At 38.0% G+C, this 24543-nt stretch overlaps 3 protein-coding genes across 3 annotated transcripts; all 3 read right to left on the bottom strand.

Annotated features, from left to right (window-relative positions):
• Positions 1 to 1325: 1325 nt before the first annotated feature.
• On the bottom strand, positions 1326 to 2537 carry LOC117921905 (UDP-glycosyltransferase 90A1-like). Its single transcript, XM_034839850.1, has one exon. It carries the CDS (start codon positions 2535 to 2537, stop codon positions 1326 to 1328), a length of 1212 nt encoding a protein of 403 aa, XP_034695741.1.
• Positions 2538 to 8513: 5976 nt separating this feature from the next.
• Positions 8514 to 9138, bottom strand: LOC117921904 (UDP-glycosyltransferase 73D1-like). Its single transcript, XM_034839849.1, has 2 exons — positions 8997 to 9138; positions 8514 to 8935 (listed from the first exon to the last, which is right to left on the bottom strand). Exons 1-2 carry the CDS (start codon positions 9136 to 9138, stop codon positions 8514 to 8516), a joined length of 564 nt encoding a protein of 187 aa, XP_034695740.1.
• Positions 9139 to 11352: 2214 nt separating this feature from the next.
• Positions 11353 to 12789, bottom strand: LOC117921902 (scopoletin glucosyltransferase-like). Its single transcript, XM_034839848.1, has one exon. The coding sequence runs from the start codon at positions 12787 to 12789 to the stop codon at positions 11353 to 11355; it is 1437 nt and encodes a 478-aa protein (XP_034695739.1).
• Positions 12790 to 24543: the final 11754 nt, after the last annotated feature.

Genomic DNA, 24543 nt, shown 5'->3' with positions numbered 1-24543 from the left:
CTTTGTTTTGGGACCTAGTTCTAAAAAGAGTTTCTAGAGGGCTAGATATTGGAAGAGCTTATTTATTTCCTTAGGGGAGAGAATTACCTTGTTACAATCTTGTTTAGCTCAATCCCCTCATACTTCGTTTGGACTTTCACAATTGCAGTCATGTTAACAACTTGGCTATCAAAGGGACCTGGGAGACTGCTTTCAGGGAAGGTAGGAGGGATCTTTTGATAGGTTGGAATCAGTTGTGAGGACCAAAAGGTGAGGAGGATTGAGTATTAGTAAGGCGACCTTAAGAAATAAAACATTCTTGGGAAGCAGCTTTAAGGTTTCCATAAAGATTGATACTCTATTTCATAGGGCCAATAATTAGGACCTTCTATAGGTCACTTTCTGATGGTGGGATGCCAAGCTAGGTTAGGTAGTTGCACTAGTGGATAGATCAAATGTTGTGCTTTCAATTTCATAATCTTCATCTTCGTTCTAGGTCAAGAGATTTTATCGTTTGTCACAAATACTAAATCTTTTATCTCCATCCAAATCATGGAATTTTCAATTTCCATCTCAACTCGTTGGACTGAAAGTGATGATCAATCCTTGTTGTTGCAGTCTATTATGAATGTCCAAATTTTGCCATCTTTTCCAAATATTTGAGTACACCTGTTCTTTTTTTAACTCTGGGTATTTCTGTGTTTTCAGTTCCTTTACCTATGGCAAGTTTCAATTGGGAACCTAAGGCTTTTGCTTGGCTTCTAAAGACAAAATTTCAATACAAATGACATGTTAAAGCTAATGGGGCCTTGATGAGCTCTGAATCATGTGTGGTGTATTTTGTGTTTGGGCAGTGGTAAGACAGTTGAATTTTTTTTTTTCTTGCAGTGTCCTGTAGCATAGGGATTGTTGCACAAGCTCTTTGTGCCTGCTAGGGCTGTTTGGGAACCCTCCAAGAGCTGTGCTTGATTTACTCCTTGGTTTGGATAGATGCACAAAGGATGAATACATTGATATATAATATCGATGATGAGCCACCATACATTATAACTATATCACTTGTGTGAAATGACAAACAAACATTATTCTTTTCATAAAATTAAACACGCCTTAAAAGATTTCATTTTACATGTCTGTCCTTCTATGAGCCAAACACTCAATTAGTTCATTCAAAGTTCTATCAGAAGATCCACCTTTCTTCACCGCTTGCCTTGTCATTCTTTTCAACTCCTGTGCCCTCTCCCTAGCCTTCCTCCCCTCCTCTCCACACATCAACTCCTTCACTTTATCACAGATAATCTCACTTCCAATTGTTCCAGTACCCTCTCCCACTACTTCTAGAATCCTCATCCCAGCTCCCAATCTTTCTGCAATCTTGCATTGAATGGTTGCTCAGCCCCCATCGGCCAAGCCAACATTGGCACCCCCATTGACAAGCTCTCCAAAACTGAATTCCAGCCGCAGTGGCTCAAGAACCCTCCCACTTTTGGGTGTGCTAGTATTCTACGTTGCTCCACCCATGTCCTCACAATCAAGCCCCTCCTTTTCACCCTTTCCTCCCATCCCTCTGGTGTCAACCAAGTTTGGGATTTCACCACCCAGATGAATGGGTGCATGGCCATCTCCAATCCCAAAGCTATCTCGTCCATCTGCATATTACTCAAGCGTGCTTGTGTGCCGAATGACACATAAAGCACAGTATCTGGCCCATCTTGTTTGTCCAGCCACTCAATGTATGGATAAGAAGTTTGGTTCTCTTTTTTTGGTTCATTGGTACCTTCATCATCTTCAATTTGATCACAAAGCAGAAGTGGCCCAACGCACCATGCTTTGGCATCATTACCATAGAATGATTCCAAAGCAGCTATATCCTCACTTTCAAGCTCTTCAAAGCTATTTACAACCACCCCCCAGCTCTCTATATCTGCTTTCCCAGCCTCCATCACTACTTTGGAAAGTGGATCATTGGGGTCAGTGTACCTGTGGAAGTCAAAGAAGTCTGCTCGGTGTAACTGGAATGGGATTGTTAACTCTGGAAACTGTATGACATCTGATGGCAGTGATGCTAAAATTTGTGGAGCATGTGAAAAAGCAGCTTTTGATATCACTTGAGGTAGAACCCCCATACCATGAGAAACAACCCTAGGAATGTTAAATGAGCGGCATGTGTCAATTGTCCAGCTTAGAAAGAAGTCAGAGATTATGCAAATGGGTGGACACCCAGCTTTAAACATATCCCTTAGAATGTTCTCAAAGGGTTCTTTTAGCTTTTTGGTGGCTAAAATAAAGGGAAGGAACAGATCTACTGAAGGAATATCAGCAGTGTTCTCTACTCCTTCTGGCAGTCCTTCAACTCTAGGAAATGGTATTATAGAAAGAGAGATTTCTGGAGTTCTAGAGACTCTAGAAAGGATGTTTTGAGAATTTGCAGGGGTGGTGATGATGGTTACCTTGATGCCACGGCGAGCAAGGAGCTTGGATAGGTCTATCAGTGGGACAGTGTGGCCCTGTGCCAAGTAAGGGATGACCACTACATGAAGAGGAGATGCAGAACCCATGATTAATGGTGACTCTTTTTCTCTTTTAGGGGGGTTGAATTCCAAAAACTTAAGATGGGCTTTATAGGGATTACTTTGTAATCATCTCTAAATTCTAAATAAATTCAAATTCAACTAAGATAGAAGCTTATAATTTTTCTTTTAGGAAGCTAATTATTTTCTTCAATGAAAGATGAAAATTCTCTCAGATTTGACTAAAGAAAAGGGTATTTATGGAAAAGAATCAGTCCTTATTAGTTATGATATCCATTTGGATTTTCTTCTTATTATGGAACCAAAATTTGAGATTATGCTATCACCTACCGAAAATAATTTTGTCATGCCTTAATTAATGATAGAGGGTAATTGCATTTAGTATGTTATAAAATCAGAGATATTTCATATCTGTATATCAATTATCTTATTAAGAGGACAGGTCATTTTTTCCAATAAGATAAGCAAATTGACATACTGCAGGTATGGTAGTGAATGAATTTGACAGGAGACTAACTCGTCTCATTGGTTTCCCGTCTTCATTAGTTAAATGCAATTTTTTTTTTTTTCCTTTTTTGGTGAAAATCTAAATGTATGATTTGACTGGATTGAATATATATGACTTTGAGTATTTGATTGGATTGAATTATACCATGATGTATTTATGCAATTCTTATAGTATTTTAGGGTAATTTTCAATGTATTTAGTTAAATAGGATATTTGTCATCTCCTCATATAGCATGTACTATGATCTTCATAGATGTCACTTTATTGGAGCATCTGAAAGTTTGATATTCACCTTTATGTTGTGCTCGCCTGAACCAACTTCATCAAAGCTCTGATTATGGAGTTTTTATGAATATTGCATTAAGTGATTACACAACATGTACTCTTGTTTTTATGAATATTGCATTAAGTGATTACACAGCAGTGACAGCACTTACTCATTTAGAAACCAAAGAACTATGGAGAAAACTAACCATCAAACAACCAAAACAATAATTTACTGAATAAGAAACTCTTTCCAACTCCCTGTTAAAATGTATTGGAATTTCTGTTCTTTCAGTAAATATTAGCATGGCATAGTATGACTGTTCTGTTCAGTCCCTCAAAAAATGCTTGATGCGTTCTGCCATACGAATAACTAACACCAAACAAGTAACCATTTTTAGACTTCCCACTACTGAATGAAGGTAGTTGGAAGTAAGGTCATTAGCACCAGCTATTCGTCAGAAGGCAGAAAGCAAACTACTGACACTAAAGCACTAAAGTTGCCTTAACTGACCATAATAAGCAAACATTATTACAGTCATTAATAGAGGAAGAAAAGAGGTCTTTATAACCAGAAAGTAGTAAAGCCAACGGAGAACACCAATTCAAGCATTCCACCCCTGCCCCCATACTTTAGTCGATGTTTCTATTGAGGAAGCCTTCCGTTTCACTTACTGGAAGTGGTAAAGAGCAGTTGTCTTTTGATTGAGTAGAAGAACTAAACCTAATTATACCATTTGTAATTAATATTCCCTAATCTCTAATAAATAAATTATTTAAATGCTGTTTCTTGTTATTTGTATGATAAGAAAATGTAGTATACAAATGAATAAATGCATATGAATGTGAATAAAACCGTTTCAGTGTGGTGTTTGATGTGCATGACATGCAATGTTCAGGTTCTAATCTGCAGGTGGGTTCATCAAAACATGAACATCATATAAAGTTCCTGAATGGTGTGGTGTCCATGTCAAAGTGTCTTTGTCCTTGTGAGAAAGACATTTAAAGTACAGCATAAGAATAGAGTTTAACTTCCTTTTATTTATTTAGTATTCATTTGAGTACATTTCTTGTTTTTTCATACCTCAAATTTTAGGATTTCTGAAAGTGATTTTTAAAGACATAAGGTAAATCTGTACTTTTTGTACAAGATGTTCTACTTATCTGCTTACAATCAATCTGCCCACCAAGAAAAGGAAAAAAAATAATTTGTTTATTATGGTTTATTCCATTTGACTTCTGGAAATTATCAATCCATATCACTGACTGCATTTTATCACATTGTCTTTTTGTGGGCACATTAAAATAAATTATTCTGCTCAAAATAATATGTTTTATGAACTCGTTTCAGAACAGATGATGTGGATGTTTGTTTTAGATAGGTAAATACTTCTCAAAAAACTACCCTTGCATACCCATTTATTCATGCAACAAATTAACACTTAAACATCATTAACTAATAAATATTAGAAAATATTGACAACAAATTATGAAATCAAGTTGGTTTTCCAAAAAAAAACTAGTAAATATTTAAACTCATTTTTCATTATTTCCAAGATCAAGTTGGTGCTTTGTCTGGTTGTTATTACACCATAATAACAAACAAATGATACATTGGGGTCCAAATGAAAGGAGGTAGGTGTTGGTTTGCAGCGGAGGCCAAATCCTTTGAAATCTATGTGGAGGAAAGAGGGAAGTTAAGAGGAAAAATCGTTGGGAGAAACAAAGGGCTCTCTTGGTGGATTAGGTTTGGGGAGCTTAGTTTGTGCAACTTGCTAGATGGGATGGAGGCTTGTTGTAGGGAAGAAGATGGTAAGCAGTGCAACAAAGTCTAGGCTGAAAATGGTAGAGAGTTCAAGTTGGAGGGTTAGTCAAACTAGCCAAGGAGGTATATCTTTTGCTTGGTTAGTTCTATGGAGGCGAAAAGATTTTCTCTCATCTTTCCCGAAGAAAGGGTTCTTCCAGGGGGGTGGGCTATCTTAGCCGAGAAGCTCTGTAGTCTTGGTGTAGTTTCTTCTACAAAGGCAAGGATGCACCTACCCCCAACTTTCTCAAGGATTGCAGAGCAAGGGGGCAGATCTTTGGAGGTGGTGGAAGGGTCGTACACAAATTCTATAAGGAAAGCATGCAATAGGATGGGTGAAGCCATCTGGATTCAAAGTGAGACTAAGGAGGTTCAGAGTAAGGAACTATTGAGGCCGTGATTGGTTGGGAGATAGGGCAAAGGGGCTGACCTAGGTCCAGGGTTGGAGGCATTAAACTCTTGGGTGGCCCATAAGTGGCCTCTAAGAGGAGTGAAGATCTCTATGTTAGGGGGATGTCTTGTTCTGTTTTACTTTAAGGAAAGTTCTAATGTTGAGAGGGTGTTGTCAAGGGGCTTAAGAAGGTTTAAGGAAAAGGTGTTACATCTGGATAGGTGGGCTCTAGAGGTAAGATGCTTTCGGAAAGATTTGGCTTATGTTCTAGGTTGTAAGGTGGGAGGTCTTCCAACCACTTATTTGGGTCTTCCCCTTGGTGCTCCTTCAAATTCTTTGACATTTTAGGGTGGGATGGAAGAGAGGTTTCACAAAAGACTGGCAATGTGGAAAAGATGGTATAGTTCCAAAGGGGAGAGGCTTACACTGATTTGAAGCACTTTATCTAACATGCCCATCTACTTTATGTCACTTTTCCAGATATCGAGGAAGTAAGGATGAGATTGGAACGGATTCAAAGGCATTTCCCTTAGGGTGGAAGGAATTTAGAGAGAAAGCCTCATTTAGTGAAGTGGGTTATTGTTTCCCCAGATAAGAAAAATGGGGAATTGGGAGTGAAGCGTCTTGATTCACTCAACAAGGCTCTTCTTAACAAGTGGATTTAGCGGTATGCAACGGAAAGGGAGGCTATCTACAAGCAATGTATAAAGGGCAAATATGGGGAAGTTGAAGGGGGTGGTGTTCTAAGAAAGTGAGTGATAGGTACAAGGTTAGGCTATGGAAAGCCATAAGGAAATTGTAGGTGATTGTTAACACTAAAGTCTCTTTTTCTATGGGTATTGGAAGGAGGGGTTAAGTTTTAGAAGGATAGGTAGTGTGGTAGTGAGTCGTTGTGTGATTCTTTCCCCTCCTTATTTGTCTTAGCTAACTCAAAGGAGGTGTGGGTGGCGAATCTATGAAATCAATCTAATGTTAGTGGTTGTTGGAATTCTAATTTCTCTAGAAATCTAAATGATTGGGAGATTGATATTATGGAGCATTTTCTTTTAAGGCTTCAAGATAAGACGGTGATTTAGCCAAAGACAAGAGCAGTTCTTTCCCTATGAAGTCCCTTTACACTTGCCTAAAGCCTGGTAATTCTACCCCCTTCCCAAAAAGTTGTTGTTTGGAACTCTTGGGTTCCACCTAAGGTGAGTTTCTTTACCTAAGAGGCTTTGTGGGGTAAAGTTTTGACTTTAGATCAACTCTAAAAGAGAGGGTGGTCTTTGGCTAATAAATGCTTCCTTTGCCATATTCAGGAGGAGTCAATTGACCACATCTTGCTTCATTGTGGTATAGCAAGGGCTTTACGACAGTTTTTGTTCTCTCTTTGGTGTTGTCTTCCTCAGTAAGAGAGACTTTGTTAGATTAGGTTGTGTCGTGTTGGGAGGAAACCAAAAAAGGTGTAGGCAACAGCTCCTTTGTGTCTCTTTTGGACAATTTGGAAGGAGAAAAATAGAAGATCATTCAAAAATGAAGAGCTCTCTATCCTAAGACTAAAAAACTTGTTGCTCTATAACTTGTTTTCTTGGATCAAGTTGTGCATAGCAGTAGCCCCAATGTCCTTATGTGATTTTATTAGTTGATTGGGTTCTCACTAAGGGAGGGAGTAGTTTTTTGTTTTTGTTTCCCTATTTTTAGCCATCTGTTGGCAGTCATTGTAAACGTCATGTGTTCTTTGGTGCGCCTTTTTTGGCACTTTTAATGCATTTCTTGTTTACCTATCAAAAAAAAAGTAATAACACACAAATGGTTCTAAATTCCATCATATTTTAGAGTAGTATGCACAGAACAAATAGATTGCTATATTTGATAGATTAACAAATCAAAGTTAATATGTTTCACTGGATTGATTCAATTTCTAAGAAATTGACCTTATGTTGTTATCTTAATATTGTGATTTTAATCCTTAATTTAAAAACATTTTTAGCCATCTGTTGGCAGTCATTGTAAACGTCATGTGTTCTTTGGTGCACCTTTTTTGGCACTTTTAATGCATTTCTTGTTTACCTATCAAAAAAAAAGTAATAACACACAAATGGTTCTAAATTCCATCATATTTTAGAGTAGTATGCACAGAACAAATAGATTGCTATATTTGATAGATTAACAAATCAAAGTTAATATGTTTCACTGGATTGATTCAATTTCTAAGAAATTGACCTTATGTTGTTATCTTAATATTGTGATTTTAATCCTTAATTTAAAAACATTTTGTCAAAGAACGATAAACGAGATTAGTATTAGATTTTCAGTCATGACATCATATCAAATTGTGTTGTGACTGACAATCATATAGTGTGATACTATATTTCACATTGAAATGTACTTGGTATTTCTGCTAATTCTAAATCATATAATAACAAACCTTAATTAACACGGTATTTGTACGGATGTGTAACTTTACTTTTCAATGTGTATTAGAAGTAAACCTCATTATGTGATTTCTCACAAGTTATGATACTGATATCAATGTGATTTGACTGGATTTTACCTTTGTTTTATATCCGGACAGATTGCTTAGATCTCTTAAAAGGACATAGTGTAGCATTGAGAACCATTCTAGTTGCATGTAGCATCATGTATGTTCTATTTATACCTATCAAAAAAAAATCATGTATGTTCTACTTATGCATCAGAATATAATGTATTGATATCGGTAGACACCCAAATGATAAACATATAGATGAACGATATTGATGGTAAAACACCTAGGCTAGCCCAAGAGCTATCTCATCTAACTGCTCATCATTAACACATGGTTCTGATCCAAATGATAGATAAAGCAGTCTCATACCCTATTTGTTTGTTGAGCCATTCAATGCATGGATTGGAAGTTTGATTCCCAGCTTGTGGCTCACTGGTGTCTTCTTCTTCTTTGATTTGATCACAAAGCAGCAGAGGGCCAACACACCATGCTTTGGCTTCCGTACTATAGAGTGATTCCAAAGCAGCTATATGCTCTCTTTCAATATCTTCGAAGCTATTTAAATCTGCCTAGGTGAACTCTTGAACTATAGAGGACATTAGACTGGATCTGGGGTCATGTTTCAGGTGCAAGAAGTCTGCTCGTGTTACCTGAAATGGGGTTGGTAACTCAGGAAACTGTACAGGATCCTCGGGCAATGATGCCAAAATATATTGAGTGTGGAAGCCTGATGTAATCAGTATTGCTTGAGATAGGGCACTCATACCATAAGTAACAATCCTAGGAATGCCAAAAGAGTTGCAAGAGTCAAGCATCCAGCCTAGGAAGAAGTCTAAGATCACACCAATGGGTGGACACCCAGCCTCAAACATACCTCTGAGGATCTCCTCAAAGGGTTCTTTAAGCTTCTTGATCGCCTCGATGAAAGGAGCACGCAGGTCTTCTGAGGGAAGGTCAACAGTGCTCTCTACTCCTAGTGGTCCCCTCAACTCTAGGAAATGGTATTACAGAAATAGAGATTTCTGGGTTTTTAGGGACTTTAGAATGGATGCCTGGAAAATTTTCAGGGGTGGTGATGATGGTGACCTTGATACCACACCGAGCTAGGAGCTTGGAGAGGTCTAGCATAGGGAGGGTATGGCCTTGTGCCATGAAAGGGAAGACCAGTACATGGAGAGGTGTTGCAGACCCCATTATCAATGGTGACAACCCCTACAGTTTCTAGGATTTCAGAAAAATTCAAGTGGGATCTATAAATACCATATTATACTGATCATTAAATTCAAATCCAACAAGATAGCAGACATACTCATTGAGAGAATGCATCCTCATTAGTTATGGCTGAATTTGCTTTTTCTCCTTATTAGGAAATCATCATTGTTGTTGCCTAATTAATAATAGAGTTCTTCATATTTTGTGAATTCAGAGGTATTTTCTTATCTGTCTATGAAATATATCATCAAGAAAACTTCTTTTTTTTTCGTTTGAATTATTGTATGCATGTTGCCATTGTTGAAGTCCAGTGATGAATGGGTTTGAAAGGAGATGACTCTTTCACATTCTTTTTCTTTTTCTTTTTCTTGTGCTTTTTTAGTTAAAATATGATATGGGATTGTTGATTGAATTGAATTTCTTCAGAAATATATTCTATTTTTATAGTATTTCATTTTTAATTTTCAACGTCTAAGATTGGCATCTATGTAGTATTTTTGTCAGAAATATAATCTATTTTTATAGTATTTTTTGCTAATTTTCAATGTCTAAAGTTGGCATCTTTGTAATCTTCCTTATTGTCCTTATTGGAGAGAGTAGAAGTTCTGATATCCCCATCTCATTTTTTAGGCCCTCCACTCTGTTGATCATAAAAAAGTATATAGGGAAAAAAAAAAGAAGCTAAATATATGATTTTAAGTCTCTGATTGGATCAAATTGTATACAATTTTTGAGTATTTGATTGGATTGAATTATAGCATGATTAATTTATTCCATTCTTATAGTATTTTACGGTAATCTTCAATGTCTTAAGTTGAATAGGATAATCGTTTTCTCCTCGTATAGTATTTACCATGATCTTATAGATGTCACTTTATTGGAGCTTCTGAAAGTTTGATATTCGCCTTATGTGATGCTCACCTGAATGAACTTCATCAAAGCTTTTATTATGGGCTTGTTTTTATGAATGTCGCTTTATCTGATTACACAACACTTGCTCCTTTAGAAACCAAGGAAGTAGTGACAAAACTAACAACCAAACAACCAAACAATAATTTAGCATTCAAGCATACTCTTTCCAACTCCCTGTTAAAATGTAATGATACTTTCTGTTCTTTCAGTAAGTATTAGTGAGGCATCTTAAGACTATTCTGTTCAATCCCTCAAAAATGCTTGATATTTTCTGCTATGCAAATGACCAACTCCACGTTTAAGTAACATTTTTTCAATGTAACTAAACCCAATTAAACCATTTATAATTAATATTCCCTGGTCTGGAATAAATTAAATATTTAAATCATGTTTGTTGTTATATGCAAGATTAGAAAATGCAGTTTACAAATGAATAAATGCATACAAATGTGAATAAAACCTTTTCAGCGTGGTGTTTGAGATGCATGGCATGCATGGTTAGGGTTCTAAACCATGGGTGGGCTCATCAAAACACAGACATCACAAGAAGTTTCAGAATGGTGTGGTGTCCATGTCAACTATCTTTGTCCTTGTGAGAAAGATGTTTAAAGTACAGCCTAAGAATAGATTGAGTTTAACTCCTTTTTATTTCTTTTTTGTTTGTATAGCATTGTTAACTCTCATGACTTCCAACAAAGATTAGAGTTTAGTGAACAACTAAACAAGATAAAGTCATATAGTTACCCATAGTTACCAGAATTAGGTAACCAATTTCACTTATGAACAGTTAAGCAGTTTTTGGTAAATTTGTTTGATCAAGTGGGTACATTACTAATCACTGTGATTGGTTGCATATTTAATTCATGATCTGCTTGCAATCAATCTGCCCGTTTCTTTAGCCGAAAAAGAAAAACACCCAGATTTCTCCTGGAAATGTACTTGGCATTTCTGTGCAACTTCTAAATCATGTACTAACCTTAATTAACTTGGTATTTGTATGAGTTTGTAACTTTATTTTTCAATACATATTAGAAGTAAGCCTCATTATTCAATCTCTCACTAGTTGTAATACAGATATCAATGTGATTTGACTCAATTTTATCCTTGTTTTATATCCAGACAGCTTGTTTACATGTCTTAAAAGGACATAATGTAGCATTGAGAACCATTCTAGTTGCATGTAGCATCTTGTATGTTCTGTTTATGTATTGGCATATAATGAATAAATGTAGGTAGACACCTGAATGGTGAACATATAGATGAACAATATTGATGGTGAAACAACTAGGTTATATGCTTTCTTCTACGAGCCAAACTCTCGATTAGTTCATTCAAATTCCTATCGGAAGATCCACCTTTCTTCATAGCTTGCCTTGCCATTCTGTTCACCTCCTGTGCCCTTGCCCTAGCCTTTCTCCCCTTTTCTCCCTCCATCAACTCCTTTATTTTATCACAGATTATCTCACTTCCAATGGTTTCAGAACACTCACTCAGTTCTAGAATTCTTATTCCAGCTCCTAACCAGTCTGCAACTATCTTGGCATTGAATGGTTGTTCAGCTGCCATTGGCCAAGCCAGCAGTGGCACCCCCATTGACAAGCCCTCTAACACTGAGTTCCAGCCACAGTGGCTCAAGAACCCTCCTGTTTTTGGGTGTGCTAGTATTCTACACTGCTCCACCCAGCCTCTCACAATCAAGCCTCTCTCCTTCACTCTTTCCTCCCATCCCTCTGGTGCCACCCAATTCCTGGATTTTACCACCCAGATGAATGGGTGCATGGCCATCTCCAGCCCAAGAGCTATCTCATCCAACTGCTCATCACTTACATGTGCTTCTGATCCAAATGATATGTAAAGCACAGTCTCATACCCTATTTGTTTGTTGAGCCATTCAATGCATGGATCGGAAGTTTGATTCCCAGCTTGTGGTTCATTGGCGTCTTCTTCTTTTTCTTTGATTTGATTACAAAGCAGTAGAGGGCCAACACACCATGCTTTGGCTTCCGTACTATAGAGTGATTCCAAAGCAGCTATATGCTCTCTTTCAATATCTTCAAAGCTATTAACAAGGAGCCCCCAGCTCTTTAAATCTGCCTCTGTGAACTCTTGAATTATAGAGAACATTAGACTGCCTCTGGGGTCATGTTTCAGGTGCAAGAAGTCTGCTCGTGTTACCTGGAATGGGGTTGGTAACTCAGGAAACTGTACAGGATCCTCAGGCAATGATGCCAAAATATATGGAGTGTGGAAGCCTGATATAATCAGTATTGCTTGAGATAGGGCGCTCATACCATAAGTAACAATCCTAGGAATGCCAAAAGAGTTGCATGAGTCGAGCGTCCAGCCTAGGAAGAAGTCAGAGATTACGCCAATGGGTGGACACCCAGCCTCAAACATACCTCTGAGGATCTCCTCAAAGGGCTCTTTAAGCTTCTTGATCACCTCGATGAAAGGAGCGCGCAGGTCTTCTGAGGGAAGGTCAACAGTGTTCTCTACTCCTTCTAGTGGTCCCTCAACTCTAGGAAATGGTATTACAGAAATAGAGATTTCTGGGTTCTTAGAGACTTTAGAATGGATGCCTGGAAAATTTGCAGGGGTGGTGATGATAGTGACCTTGATGCCGCGGCGAGCTAGGAGCTTGGAGAGGTCTAGCATAGGGAGGGTATGGCCTTGTGCCATGAAAGGGAAGACCACCACATGGAGAGGTGTTGGAGACCCCATTATCAATGGTGATGGGATGAATTCCAGAAAAATTAAGGTGGGTTGTGTAGGTACCACAGTATACTGATCATTAAATCCAAATCCAACAAGATAGCAGACATGCTCATTGAAAGAAATGTATCCTCATTAGCTATGGCTGAATTTGCCTTTTCTCCTCATTAGGAAATCACCACTGTTGTTGCCTAATTGATAATAGAGTTATTTGTCATTTCTTTCATATTTTGAGAATTCAGATTTATTTTCTTGTCTATCTTGAAACATATCATTATGGTGAATTCATTTTTTTTCCAATCCAGTGATGCATTGGCTTGAAAAGGAGATGACTCTTTCACATTGTTTTTCCTTTTTTTTTCCTTGTGATTGAATTGAATTTCTTTATAAATATATTCTATTTTTACATTTTTTTTATTTTTTTGGGTGACACTTCCACACTGTTTTTCCTTTTTTGTTTTTGTTTTTTTTCTCTTTCTTTTTAGGTTAAAATATGATGTCGGATTGTTGATTGGATTGAATTTCTTCATAAATATATTCTTTTTTTTTTTTTTTACATTATTTTATCATAATTTTCAATAGCTAAAGTTGGTAATTTGTATAACCTTCATTATTGTCCTTGTCTCAATCTCATATTTTAGACTCTAGACTCTGTTGAATGTTGATCATAGAAAAATACAGGGAAAATGGAAAAATAAAATAAAAATAACCCAACTAAGAAGGATTAAGGAATCTCTTCTTTTTTTTCTTTTTTTTCTTTCTTTTTTTTTTTTTTTTTTCGGTATTTGGTTATCATATAAAAAATATGAAGGAAAATTAGATATAATAAAATGGTTATTATGAAGTGATACTGATACATAAAAGATGAGATATTATATTCTATTTCATATCTGGTTGATGATAAGATAGAAAAAGTTGACATCATTTAACATAATATTATCATATATTATGTTTAGTTAACATAATTAACATGGAATAGGATAAAGTAGTAAAATATATTATCCATCTCTTTTTTTATATCCGTTTTTTTACGAAAAAAGTTAATGTTAAGAAAAGATGTAAGATATATATATCTCATGCATTGTAAATTTATTTTTTTATTAATTTTTTATATTATTTATTTTGAAAAATAAAAATTTTATCATAAAATTAAATTTGTGGTTAAAAAGAACCAAAAAATTGTAAAATAATATTAATACATAAACTTAAATTATAAAGTTTTAGTATTTTAATCTTAAATATTTTTAAACTTAAGAGAAATTTTATTTTTTAAAATAGAAGATATTGGAATGTAATATAATTTTTATTTTAAATATTGAAAAATAATATATATTTTATATATTTTTTTTATTTTACAAACTAAATATAAATACAATATATCTCATATTATATCCACTAAAAATCATATACTATGATATATATTTCATATGAAGGCGGTATAATATCCTAAAATATATATATATATATATATTAATATTATTCTATCTTATCTCTTCCCACCATCTAAACGTGGTTGTAGGGTTTGTGGTTGAAAATAAATAGTTTAAGGAAAAAAAATAAGATGGGTTTAGAGAAAGAAGAATGAAAATGGTATTTTGGGTATTTTTAAAATTATCGGGTGAATATATTTCTATATTTTAAATTTATAGTGCATATGTAAAAAGGGTGAATGTAAAGAGAGTTTTGGTGGGCGCAAATATAATTTCTCCGTAAATAAATATATCACAATAATATTTTTTGCAAAATTTGGCAAGCTTGGTATCTTTTGAAAAATAAATAAATAAATCAGTATGGACCTATTTGCAGCTTTTTTTTTCTTTTTTTCTTTTTTTGTCATTGGGAAAATATAATTTGGGCTTGTGCCTTCATCTACCTAAATAAGATGGTCGTCTCTTAATTCCTAATTAATAATTAATAATGTTTTTTTTTTATTTAATGATTTTAAAGGTTAAAGATATTAGTTTAGATTTGATTTTGATAAAAAGGTTGTAATTCATAATAGCCTTATAGATGATAGTATTGTTTTCATAAATGCTTTTATCAAATATAAATTAGTATTTAAATATAAATAAAAAGACATTTTCAACAATGATTTTGATAATGTGTTATATTATTATAATAATCATCAAGGGGCTTGTCATTTTTTTTCCCCAATTGATTTATGCCAAAAATCTATCATCCCAATAATGAATGGGGATAAGATTCTTCTCTTTATGTTTCCCATTCTTGTGTTGATTTAATTAAAAATGATTTTGGGTTTGATTGAATTCGATTTCTCCACAAATATATTCCATTTTTGTAGTAATTTATGATAATTATAGGGCTTGTTTGGTCATGTTTTTTTAAACTTGTTTTTAAAAACTATTTTTAAGTTAAAGAATAAAAAAAAATATGTTTAAAAACAAGTTTCAGAAAACGTAGCCAAATAGACCTTTTTTTTTTATAAAAAAAATGGTAAAAACAATTCCTACTTGTTTTCTAAAAATTGTTTTTCATTTCACTTTATTTTTAAAAATTGTTCTTAGACAATGTTAGAAATTTTTAAAAATAGTTTTCCATTTTTAAAAATTAAAAAAAAATAAATAGATCACATGGCCAAACAGACTCATAATTTTCAATATCCATTTTTATTGAAAAAGAGGATGTTTGTACATGGTAATCTTCATAAATATCCCTAATTACTTAGCCAATATTTGGTAAGTTTTTTTCGGAAGATTAACATTAATACCTAAAACAAGGCCCACGAACAAGCCCATAGTTACCCTATTGGGCTAATCCAATAATCATGAGAGAAAGCTAGTAAGGCCTACAATAGGCCGGTCCACCTAGGCCCTCACAATGAGCTCGGCCAGGGCTATAACCGGACCATGACTCGACTCAGCAATTGGCAAGCTGGTTTGCTTGAGCCCATATTGGCCCATTCGGCTTATTTGACATACATAGTGGGCCGGGCCTAGCAACCCACAATAGGCCAAGCCACGTGGCTCCTCACAACAGGCCGAGCAAGGCCTTTAAGAAGTTACAATTGACAAGTTGGGTTAACCCAAGCCCATGTTCGATCCTATTGGGCTCATCCGATGATGATGTGAGCCCACATAATGATCATGAAGCCCTAACCAATATGATGATCATGATCATGATTCATGACGACGATGATGATGTGGGCCATGTCGGTCATTTTGGCCATTTCAGCTCATCCAAATGATGATGACGACGACGTATTCATCCATGACGATGATGAAGCCCTACCATATATTTGCCCTATTGGGCTCATCCGATGGGCTCAAATGATGATGATGATGATAAGTGGCCCAGCCCGTTAGTGGGCAAGCTGAGATAGCCCAAATTTGTAGCGACACAGTACTAGAAGCCCAATAAGAGGGGTACGGCCCAATAGAGACACCGGCCGGTGGCCCAATGGTGACCCCCATTGATCAAAGCAGTGCCCTTTGTATTAAAGCCTTCCCCAATATACACCTCCCTCAGTAATGCATTTCCTCTGATATCTCCTATGAGATTCCTTCATACATGACGAAGGGACACAAAAAACACATCGATATGTTTCATTGGAATAATTAAACAAATGAGCTCTCTACTTTTTTGAGATTATATATTATAAAAGTTTTATTAAATATTATCGGTTTAATACAAATTGAAATACGATTGAAATACTAACTGACACGAATAATCAGTTAACATATGATTTATTTGACATGATCATGATCCATTTAATCCCTTTTCTAAAGAAAAATTTTCGTACTTTTCTTGAAGCAAAGCCTAGAGTATAATTATTATATATTGTAGACAGAGATAAAAAGACACCAGATCTACCTCTTTGAAACCAATGCACAGGAAAACCAAGTCACAACTCACAAGCAGAAGATTCCATGGCTGAAAAGGCACCTTCATCCTCCTCCTCCACCACCACTTCTCTTGCATCCTCTGCCACCGGCCAGCCGATAAATGTTATTGGAATTTTCAGAGAAGCCATCAAAACACCAGCTAGAAATGGGAAACTTATGCTGCAGATCATGCTTCTTGTCGTCTCTCCCTGCACTCTCCTTGCTCTCCTGCATCATCTGTTTGCCGCGCCATTGATGGAGAAGGTTGAAGATGACTACAACAAGCCCACTGTTCACTGGGAAGATCTACGAGCTCTTCTGGGGATCGAAGTTCCTTTCCTGGTTGGGTTTTGGGCGGTTTCGATGTTTGGGATAACCATAACAATCTATGCAGCAGCCATGACTTATGCCAGAAGATCTGTATGCCTAAAGGACCTGCTCTCATGCATACAATGGAAGAAACCCATAATAACATCACTGTATGTTTCTTTTATTCCGGTAGTGTATGCCATTTTGGTTATAGGTTTGATCAAATCGATCAACCTAATCACTAGGGAAGATGCAGGGCAAGCATGGAGGGGGGCAACAGCTGTCATGGCTGCACTGCTTTACATCTACTTGACCTCAGTTTCAACTCTTGGGCTTGTTGTTTCAGTCATGGATGATGAGTGTTATGGAGCAAAGGCACTCGAAAAAGCTGTAAAACTTAGCAGGGGTAGAAAGCTCCAAGGTTTTTTCTTAATGTTGATTCTGGAACTACTAAGCATTCCAATCTACATTCTATTCTATGTTGCATCAACAGATGATGATGATGAAATTGGTGCAGTGACCCTTTTTGGTTTCGGGTTCCTTGCAACCGTTCTTTTCTGCCTAGTAAATATGTTGTCCTATGTTGTGTTTGCTGTGTTCTACTCTGAATGTAAAAAGAACAGTGGGGAGGGAATAGAGATGGGAATAGGACCTGGGTACAGCTTGGTTCCTACCAAACTACAAGAGAAAGCAGAGGCATAGCAGAATGCATCATCAAGTTCATCGCCCAGGTTTTGGAGACTCAGGTTTCTCATCTGTAGATTCAATGACACCAACTGCCCTTCCTACTTCTCTTTTTCTTTGGTAGCATAAGATGGACTTTTCAAAGCCACAGTTTCTTTAGCTTGATGATGAAGTTTGAGAGTATTGTTCAGATCTTAGAGGATGTTTACTTAACTTGATTATGAAGTTTGTCAGTATTGTTCAATAAAACCTTTCTTCACCACTAACCTGATGAGTGCTAACCTTAACATCTGACCTATCCCTATAACATTAACATTAATGTATAATGTTCTGCTATAGTAAAAAATGGGAAAACGGGAAAGAGCTAAAAAGGGAATTCCCAAGCCATTATGACCGAAGAGTTGAAAGATGCCAAATTTCAATCCCTTTCCACTGCCTCAGCAACTAATCAAAAGCATAATCCACACTACAAGACTTACCCAACCTGAATTTGATACACCAACTAATCCTAAATCTAACTCAAACACAAATTCTTAACATTAGGCACTAACAGAACCCAGTGAAAGATTTTCTGAGTTGAGGTTGGAGCAATCCAGCCTATCCAGCCTTTTTTTTTTATCAGAAACGAAGAGAAATATATTAATAGAAGGAAAGATACATGAGAAAGAAAGAAAAAAGAAACAAAAGAAACCACAAGAAGGATGAGAGGTCCTTCCTACACAATCTGAACAACATAAAAACCCCCAACATTAGCTAAAAACAAAGAGAAACCCCCAAACTCAAACTTTTGAAGCGCAAACCTCACTCCAGTTGAGTTGTAACACATTTAGAGGAACTCCTCTAAAAGCTATAGAACAAGAAGCCCAAAGAGAGGAATAGAACAAAATCAAATCCCATAACGTCTCTTCCGATCTCCCCTTATCCTCAAAAATCCTATTGTTTCGCTCTTGCCACACTATCCAAACCAAAGTGAGACAAGCAACTTGCCAAAGAGTCTTGCCTCTTAAGGAATTCCCCAAGCCTTTAAAAGCAATAACCAACATGTCCACAAACCTCCTTGGAGGGACCCAAACCAGCCCAACTAGCTTGAACAGCTTGTTCCAGAGTCCAATGGTAACAGGACAATGAAGAAAAAGGTGATCAATCGTCTCCCCATTTCCTTTGCAAAGAATGCACCATTGAGGACAGAGGGACTTGTAAGGTCTTCTCAACTGCAACTTGTCATTGGTGTTCACCTTCCCATGAGCTACTAACCAAGCGAGGGCCTTAACCTTTGAAGGGACTTTTGAACTCCACAAAAACTTGGCCGGAAAGAACAAAATAGGATTAGAGACTTTTGACAAGGCCAAGAAAAAAGATTTCACTGAAAACAGGCCTGATGAAGACAAAGACCACGCTCTATAATCAGCCAAAGAAGGAGAGAAACGCACTGAACTGAGGGAGGACATTAATCTCTGAAGGAGATCAATTTCTGAGTCGGTAAGATTGCGGCGAAAATTTAAATTCCAAGCCAATGGAAAGGAATTGCCAAGGACATTTGAAACAGTGAGGTTTTTCACAGAAATAACTCTATAAAGATCAGCAAATTGCGAGCACAAAGATTGGTTACCCCACCAAAGATCTTCCCAAAAGCGAATCTCTCCCCATTGCCCATCACTAGACGAACAAAAGGGGAAAATTCCTGGAAAACTTGAACAATAGCCTTCCAAGGACATCTGTGTGACCATCTAACCACCATGTTGGCGTCCCATCCATTAGGATGTGTCCCATATATACTCACTATAACCTTATGCCAAAGACCACTCCTTTCTCTAGGGAACCTCCAAAGCCATTTCCCTAAGAGAGCAATATTTCTCAAAGAAATCTTCCCAAAACCCAAACCTCCCAACTCCTTTGGTCTGCTAACAACCTCCCATCTGACAAGATGATCTTTCTTCCCTTCCCCTGCCCCAAACCACAGAAAATTCCTTTGCATCTTCTCAATCTTTGAAGCAATTGAAGCTGGGATTTTAAATAGGGAGAGGAAGTAACTAGGGATGTGAGACAAACACGACTGAATTAAAGTAATCCTCCCTCCCAAAGATAAATAGGCCTTTTTCCAACCATCCAACCTTCTCGAAATTCTCTCAACCACTGGGTCCCAAAAGCCTATTGTCTTTGGGTTCCCTCCCAAAGGAAGACCTAAATAAGATAAAGGCCACTCAGACACTTTGCAATCAAAAACCGAAGCCAAACAAGACAATAGCTCCTGCCTAGTGTTAATACCAACCATGGTGCTTTTCTCTAAATTGATTTTTAAACCAGAAACTTGCCCGAAAACCAAAAGGATAATCTTGAGGTTTTGAAGATGTTCCAAAGAGGCTTTAGAGAAAAAGATAGTGTCATCTGCAAACTGTAACAAAGACACTCTTGTCCTATCCCTCCCCACAGAAAAACCCTCAGTAATCCCAGTTTCCTCTGCTCTAAACAACAATCTACTTAGGACATCTGCCACTAAAGTAAAAAGGAAATGAGAGAGAGGGTCTCCTTGTCTCAAACCTCTAGAAGCCTTAACCCAACCCTTTGCATTCCCATTAACTAGGATTGCAAAACTAGAAGAAGACAAACAGCCCCTTATCCATGATCTCCATTTCTGGCTGAACCCCTTCCTTTGAAGCACATGATCTAAGAAGCCCCAATCCACATGATCATAGGCCTTCTCAAAATCGATTTTGAAAACAATTCCTTCCTCCCCTGACCTTCTTTTCTCATCCACCACTTCATTGGCTATCAACACAGCATCTAGAATGTGTCTCCCTTCAACAAAGGCTCCTTGAGAACCAGATATTGTCTCATGAAGAACTTTGCGTAAACGCCCTGATAAGACCTTAGCAATTATCTTATACAAACTTGTAACCAAGCTAATCGGTCTATAATCTGAGATTTTAAAAGTTTGACTTCTCTTAGGCACCAAAGCAATGAAGGTCGCATTTGTACTTTGGTTTATTACCTCATTAGTGTGGAACTCAATAAACACCCTCATAAGATCCTCTTTTATCACATCCCAACACTCTTGATAAACTGCAATAGTAAAACCATCAGGACCAGGGGCCTTTTCCTTATTTAATTGGAAAACTGCCATGCGAACCTCCTCTTCAGTAAAAGGCCTATCCAGCCAAACTCCACTCTCTCTAGAAATAGGACCCAGTCTATTCCTTCAATCCTCCAAGACTCACCTACCGGTTTGGAATAAAGATTCCCAAAGAAATTAACAATCTCCTCAGAAATAACCTCAATGTTGTTCAAAGTCTCCCCCCTCTCAGAAATCAGAGACTTAATGAACTTCCTACTTCTCCTTCCTGTGGCCACTCTATGAAAGAATTTAGAGTTACAATCCCCTTCTTTAATCCACTTAACCCTAGATTTTTGTCTCCATTGAACCTCTTCCTTTAATAACACATCCTCTAACTCCCTTCTTCTTAAGGTCCTTTCTAACACCAGATCAAGATTCAAATTCCCTTCTTGTTCAATTAGATCAATTCTACCTAAGTCCGTCAGAATGAGCTTTTTTCTCTCTTTTAAATCACCAAAGGCCATTATATTCCACTCTTTCAACTTTGACTTAACGAACTTTAATTTCCTCATAAACTTGTGACCTTCCCACCCTTCACCCGTACATTCTTGCCACCAAACTCTAAACTTCTCCTTAAACTCTGGATGGAGCAACCACATATTCTCAAACCTAAAAGGAGTCGGACCCCACTTTAAAGGATTTGTTTCCAAACAAATAGGGCTATGGTCAGAGGTCCATCTAGGAAGCGCCTCTTGAAAACTTTGAGAGAAAAAGGTATCCCACTCAGAAGAAAACAAGAACCTATCCAATCTCTTACAAATAGGATCAACTTGCATATTTAACCATGTAAAAGCCGCATTCCTTAGAGGGGGGTCAAGCAAGCCACTCTCCCTTATAAACTCATCAAAACACCTCATGTTGAAAGTTAATCTAGTCCCACCCAATTTCTCAGATATCCTCCTAATAACATTAAAATCCCCTCCTACACACCACCTTGGGGATGTTAGACCATATAGGTCTTGAAGCTCCAACCAAAAGTCCTTCCTCCACAACGGATTAATCGGGCCATACACTGAAGTTAACCAAAAAGGTCCTTCCTCACCAGAGTTAAACTTCACAGTTACAGAAAAGGATCCTAACACCTTCTCTGTACACTCAAACTTACTAGAATCCCACAAAATCACAATTCCCCTGAGGCCCCACAGGCTGGAAGAGCTGCCCACTCCAAACTCTTGCCTTTCCAAACACTGCTCATAAACCTCCTGTCCCAAGTTTCCCTCTTTGTTTCCTGAAGCATCACAATATCTGGATTGTGAGTACTTAAAAACCTTCTGACAGTCCTCCTTTTCTTCTTAGATCCTAATCCTCTCGTATTCCAGCTTAAAATCTTCATATAAACCAAAAATAACCCAGTACAACCAGCATCCAAACCTAATCCTCTCCTCGGTTTCCAGAAGCATTTCTCCTTTTCCTTCTGGAATAAACCTTGTCCGCAAGAGAAATACTCTCGTTTTCTTCTTCCGCATCTTTTCCATTTTCTCTGACTATTCTGATCCTCAAACTCTCCAAAACCGACTGAACCTTGACCATATTTCCAGGCGTGAGTCCCTCAACCTGAAAACCTTCCAAAGGGAGGATGGGAGGATCTGGGTTTGGGGACGGAGCCTTCCCTGAGACACAAAGCTTCTCTGGGCTACTTAGAGCATCCTTAGATAAAGGACAGTCTTCAGAATTTCGGTTAGAGGTTTCTAGAGGAAACTCCACTCCTTCAGAACAGGACACGCCAACATGACGACTGGGTTCAACAACAGCAAATTTCGGAAAGGGACTACGCTGAGAGATAGGGCTTGATTCCAAAGGAATTGGAGAAAAAGCCTGACATCGAGAAGGAAGAACCGAAGAAACAAAGGATTCGAAAAGAAAATTTGGATTAAAAGCCCCAGCCAAAGGAAGACCCTTCTTAGAGAAAGCTAAGGAAGGAGGACGAACCTTTTTTACCCAGTTGCAAGGCGAGATCCCTTCGTCTCCCTCTGTCCCCCCGGTGAAGTGTCGGGATTTTTCTGAAACAGGAGAAAGGGCGCCCTTCTTGAATACTGATCTACCCCAAATAAAGCCTCGATTTGCTTCCGGTGCGTCATCCCCATCTAGGTTGCTCTTTGGGTCAAAAGACGACACCTTTAGGCTCGGCGGCCAACTCCTCGCCTTGCGTCTTACGGTAACTGATTTGCCTTCTAGCTTTGCTGACTCTTGAGAATGTGTTTTCGGCAACACCTCCTTTGCAGAGGTTCCTGATCGCTGAAGCTTTGAAGACGAAGGCGTTGCTGGGCCATCGTTAGAAGACCCTGCTTCAGTTTCGTGGACTGGACCCGCACCCGCAAAAGGCCCAATGTTCTTCTCCTCAAAATGGGCCCTAGCCAAACGGCCTTTAAAAATGGCTTCTGGATTTGTTGGCCCGTCAACACTTCCCGCCGTTAGGCCCAAACAGTTCTTCCCCCTTCCTTTCTCCACTTTAGTAGCTGCATTTGAAGCTAAAGACTGAGCACGAAAGCGCTGACGAGGCCTCCATCTGTGGTACTCATTATCCCTAGCAGTAGCTCGTAGCCCTTCAACGTTCTTTGGCCTCTAGTAGACGCAACCTTCCGCTGACGTAACTTCGTCCTTGCTGCGATTTGACTCTGGCCTGAGAAGAGCGTCTTCTTCAGCTTCTCCGATGACGGAAACTGCAACCGTAAATGACCAGGCTCCATCTTCCACCTCTAGCAACGCTGGTAGCACGACATTTGGATTCATCTCCACCCACATCTTTGCCTTCGACAAGTCTACGAGCTTCAAAGTTTCCTTTGCCACCTTCGTTACCCTCCCCCATTTCTGCAGAATGTACCTCAACTGAATCTCATCCCATAAATGGAACGGAAGGCCTCTCAGTTCTAACCAACCCCTTCTAAACTTTCCACCCACAACCGAGTTTTCTTTTGGCGGCCATCTCCTCAACGCAACAACCCCTCCTCTCGCTGTTAAACTCCCTTGGTCTTGAAACCACATAGCTCTCCTTGCAGAATCCACAAAAAAGCATCCCTTGTATTCAGAAATGGGAGTTACCGACACCATCCCTTTCGTGCCCATCATCCTCGCAATACCTTTCCCTACATCAAACCAATCAAGTATTTTTCCTTTACTCTCACAGATTACAGCTCTTGCCCATTTTCCAACTGGCACCGAAGCTCGGTTTCTATGTCCTTCCTCTGCAACCACATCTGCATAGGACCGCCCTTCTCTGTACATTCCTTTGCTCACCTGAGACTCATTATCTTTCTCCTTCGAGGCTCTTATAGCCTGATCAGACACATCTTGGACTCTAGAAATCGCCTTCCTAAGGGTTTCCCACCCATTGCCTTTAACACCCTCAGGAACAATTAGCACTAGAGGTTTTCTTTTTGCAACAATTTCTGTGATTTTCATAAATCTCCCTCTACCATTGATGCAAATCTCCATCAAATGCGTCCTCGTTTTGCCCCTCATCTTCCGAGTAAAACCCCTGGAAGCCTCCAACTCCACAGCTTTCTTCAAATGTTCCACCAACCAATCCATCTCCTCCTCACCAAAGCCTAATGAAACAGCATAACCTCGGCTTCTCTCTGTTAATGAAATCCACATTCCCCCATTAATGCCTTCAAACTTAACCTGAAAAGCCTTTCTTTCCACGTCAAATCTTTCCATTATAATCATTAAATAAATCACCTTCACAGAAAGAATTTCTTGCTTCACCACAGCTGACAAGCAAGATGGTTAGTTTCCTGTTGCTTCAGCATTGAGAGCTGAATTTTCAGTTCAAATTAGATGTATTCTCTCCAGCCTATCCAGCCTTACGAACATGGT

This window comes from Vitis riparia, chromosome 9 (genome assembly GCF_004353265.1).
Source record: "Vitis riparia cultivar Riparia Gloire de Montpellier isolate 1030 chromosome 9, EGFV_Vit.rip_1.0, whole genome shotgun sequence".
In the NCBI taxonomy this organism is placed as follows: domain Eukaryota; kingdom Viridiplantae; phylum Streptophyta; class Magnoliopsida; order Vitales; family Vitaceae; genus Vitis; species Vitis riparia.
This window is presented reverse-complemented; position numbering and strand designations above follow the sequence as displayed.

Coding starts and splice junctions, on each gene's coding strand:
- LOC117921905 (XM_034839850.1), bottom strand. CDS start 2,537: ATGGGTTCTGCATCTCCTCTTCATGTAGTGGTCATCCCTTACTTGGCA.
- LOC117921902 (XM_034839848.1), bottom strand. CDS start 12,789: ATGGGGTCTCCAACACCTCTCCATGTGGTGGTCTTCCCTTTCATGGCA.
- LOC117921904 (XM_034839849.1), bottom strand. CDS start 9,138: ATGGGGTCTGCAACACCTCTCCATGTACTGGTCTTCCCTTTCATGGCA. Junction 8,936..8,996: donor CACCCCTGAAAATTTTCCAG/GCATCCATTCTA, acceptor ACCATTTCCTAG/AGTTGAGGGGACCACTAGGA.